This window comes from Equus quagga, chromosome 18, assembly GCF_021613505.1.
Source record: "Equus quagga isolate Etosha38 chromosome 18, UCLA_HA_Equagga_1.0, whole genome shotgun sequence".
Lineage (NCBI taxonomy): Eukaryota > Metazoa > Chordata > Mammalia > Perissodactyla > Equidae > Equus > Equus quagga.
The window spans coordinates 26,814,445-26,817,271 of NC_060284.1; the positions used below are offsets into that span (position 1 = coordinate 26,814,445).

The 2,827-nt window shown below is 37.9% G+C and overlaps 1 protein-coding gene across 1 annotated transcript in view; it reads left to right on the forward strand.

Moving 5' to 3' along the window:
- Window positions 1-200: 200 nt before the first annotated feature.
- The window catches only part of EPHX4 (epoxide hydrolase 4), a 32,423-nt gene continuing 29,796 nt past the window's right edge, over window positions 201-2,827 (forward strand). Inside the window, exons 1-2 of the mRNA XM_046645315.1 lie at window positions 201-230; window positions 2,613-2,825. Of these exons, the coding sequence (XP_046501271.1) occupies window positions 201-230; window positions 2,613-2,825 (243 nt within the window). The remainder of the gene's footprint in view (window positions 231-2,612; window positions 2,826-2,827) is intronic.

Consider the following 2,827-nt stretch of genomic DNA (forward strand, 5'->3'; position numbering starts at 1 on the left):
TTATGACTAAATTGGGTTTATTCTTGGAATGAAAGGCTAGTTCAACATTCAAAAAATTTTATATGCAATTAAACATATCAACAGATTAAAGAGGAAAAAGTGTGATTATCTCAAGAGAAGCAGAAGCTCTTTGACAAAATTCAACCTCCATTTCTGAAAAAAACTCTCAAAAACTAGAAATAGAAAAGAACTTCCTCAACATGATAAACGGCATCTTGAAAGATCTTCAGGTAACATTATGCTTAATAGTGAAAGACTGAATGTTTTCCCCCTAAGATTGGGAACAAGGAATGTCTATTCTCACACTCCTGCTCACTATTGTATTCAAAGTCCTAGCCAGTGCAATAAGGCAAGAAAAAGAAATAAAAGGCAAACATATTGGAAAGGAAGAAACAAAACTGTCTTTATTCACAGATGACATGATTCTTTACATAGAAATTCCCAAAGAGTCATTCAAAAAGCCACTAGAACTAATTAGTGAGTTTAGCAAGGCCTCAGCGTCCAAGATAAAAAACAAAAATCAATCATACTTCTACATACTAGTAATAAGCAACTGGAAATTGAAAAAAGTAGCATTTACAATATACTATAAAAAAGAAATAGGTATAAATCTTACAAAATATATCAATATCTGTATGCTTAAAATTATGAAAAACTAATGAAAGAAAAAGATCTAAACAAATGTTCATGAATTAGACAACTAAATTTTCTTTTTCTGCCTTTTCTCCCCAAATCCCCCCAGTACATAGTTGTATATTTTAGTTGTGGGTCCTTCTGGTTGTGGCATGTGGGATGCCGCCTCAACATGGCCTGATGAGCGGTGCCATGTCCACGCCCAGGATCCGAACCAGCGAAACCCTGGGCCGCCGAAGTGGAGTGTGTGAACTTAACCACTTGGCCACAGGGCTGGCCCCTAGACAATTAAATTTTGTTAAAATATCAGTTCTCTCCAAATTCATTACCAGATTCAATGCATCCCAATGAACAATTTTTGCCAAAATTGAAAAACTAACACTAAAATTTATATGGAAAAGTAAAGTAATTAGAGTAGCCAAAACAATTTTGATAAAGAAGAACAAAGTTGAAGGATTCATATTACCTGAGTTTTAGACTTACTATACTATCTTCAATAATCATGACTGGAGAAATATATACATCAATGAAACAGACTAGAGGGTCCAGAAATAGTCCCACATGTCAAGTGATTTTCAACAAAGTTGCAAAGGCAATAGAGAAAGAATATTCTTTTCAACAAATGGTGCCAAAACAACTGGATATCCACAGGCAAAACATAAACATCAGTCCATACTTTGCACCCTATGCAAAAATTAACTCAAAATGAATGATAGACCTAAAGATAAAACATAAAACTATAAAACTCCTGGAAGAAAATATAGGGGAAAATAATTCCTTGTTGACTTTGTTAGGCAAAGATTTCTAACGTACAAGACCAAAAGTACCAATCCACAAAAGTGATAAATTGGATGGCATCAAAAGTAAGAAAGTCTGCTCTTTTAAAGTCTCTTTTATAAGAATGAAAAGAAAAGACACAGACTGGGAAAATATTTGCAAATCATATGATGCATGGTATAAGATTTGCATCCAATATATAAAGAACTCTCAAACTCAATAGTAAGAAAACAAGCAATCCAATTTTTTTAAAATGAATAAAAGATTTGGACAGATACTTTGTCAGAGAAGAATATATTTGAGCAGCAGACAAATACATAAAGTTATCCAACATTATTAGTTATTAGGGAAATGCAAATTAAAATTTCAATGAGATACCATTACACACCTCTTAGAATGGCTAAAATTAAAAAGTCTTTTTTGACAATACCAAGTGCTTGCAAGAAGATGACCTAACCATACCTCTCACACGTTGCTGATGTGAATTTAAAATTGTACAGATGCTTTGGAAACAAGTTTGGCAGTTTCTCATAAGGTGAAATGCACACTTCCCACCTGACCCAGCAATTCCACTTCTAAGTATTTACTCAAATGAAACGAAAACTTACGTTTACACAAAAAACTCTACATGAGTGGCTTTATTCATAATCTCAAAAACTGGAAAATACTCAAAAGTCCCTTAACTGGAGAATGGATAAACAATTACAGGTACATCCATTCAATGAAACACTAATAAGCAAGAAAAAAGAAACAATATATGTAACAGCATAGTTGAATCTCAGATGCCTTACCCTATAGGAAAAAAGCCAGAAACAAAAGGGTACATACTACATGATTCCATTTATACAATATTTTTGTAAAGGAAAAACTTAAGAGACAGAAAACAGACCAGGGGTTTCCAAAGACTTTACGACCAGAGAGGCCTAGCTGGGCTGAAAACGATTCTGAAGCTAGTTGCAGAATATCTACACCTTAACAAGATTGTCAGGGATGAATAAAGTAATAATGTCTGCCATGTACTATGGAAATCGTTGACTTTCCCCCTCCACGCACCCCGTAATTCTATGATCCAGAAAAAGGCCTGATGAAATGCCAGCAGTTAACGGCAATGGGAGGATTTGAACAGTGGTTAAAATAAGAGTGGCGCTTCCTTCCAGAGTACCTAGGGCGGTTTGGGAAAGTCACCTTCATTTTCCCCGCAGTTTAGCAATTTTGAAAGGGGGTTTCTCTCTCTGCGGAGGAAGGCTGGGTCTCCACCCTTGCCCCTGGGCGGCCCCGGCGGCGGGGGGTCGCCGTGCAGCGCTCCGGGACAGGGCGCAGCGGCCCCCGAGCGCGCCCTGGGCGCAGCAGTCCGCCGCGGGGACACGGGACGCGGGACGCTGGCCGGGCGCGGCCGCCCGGGGGCCCGCAGGGAGGC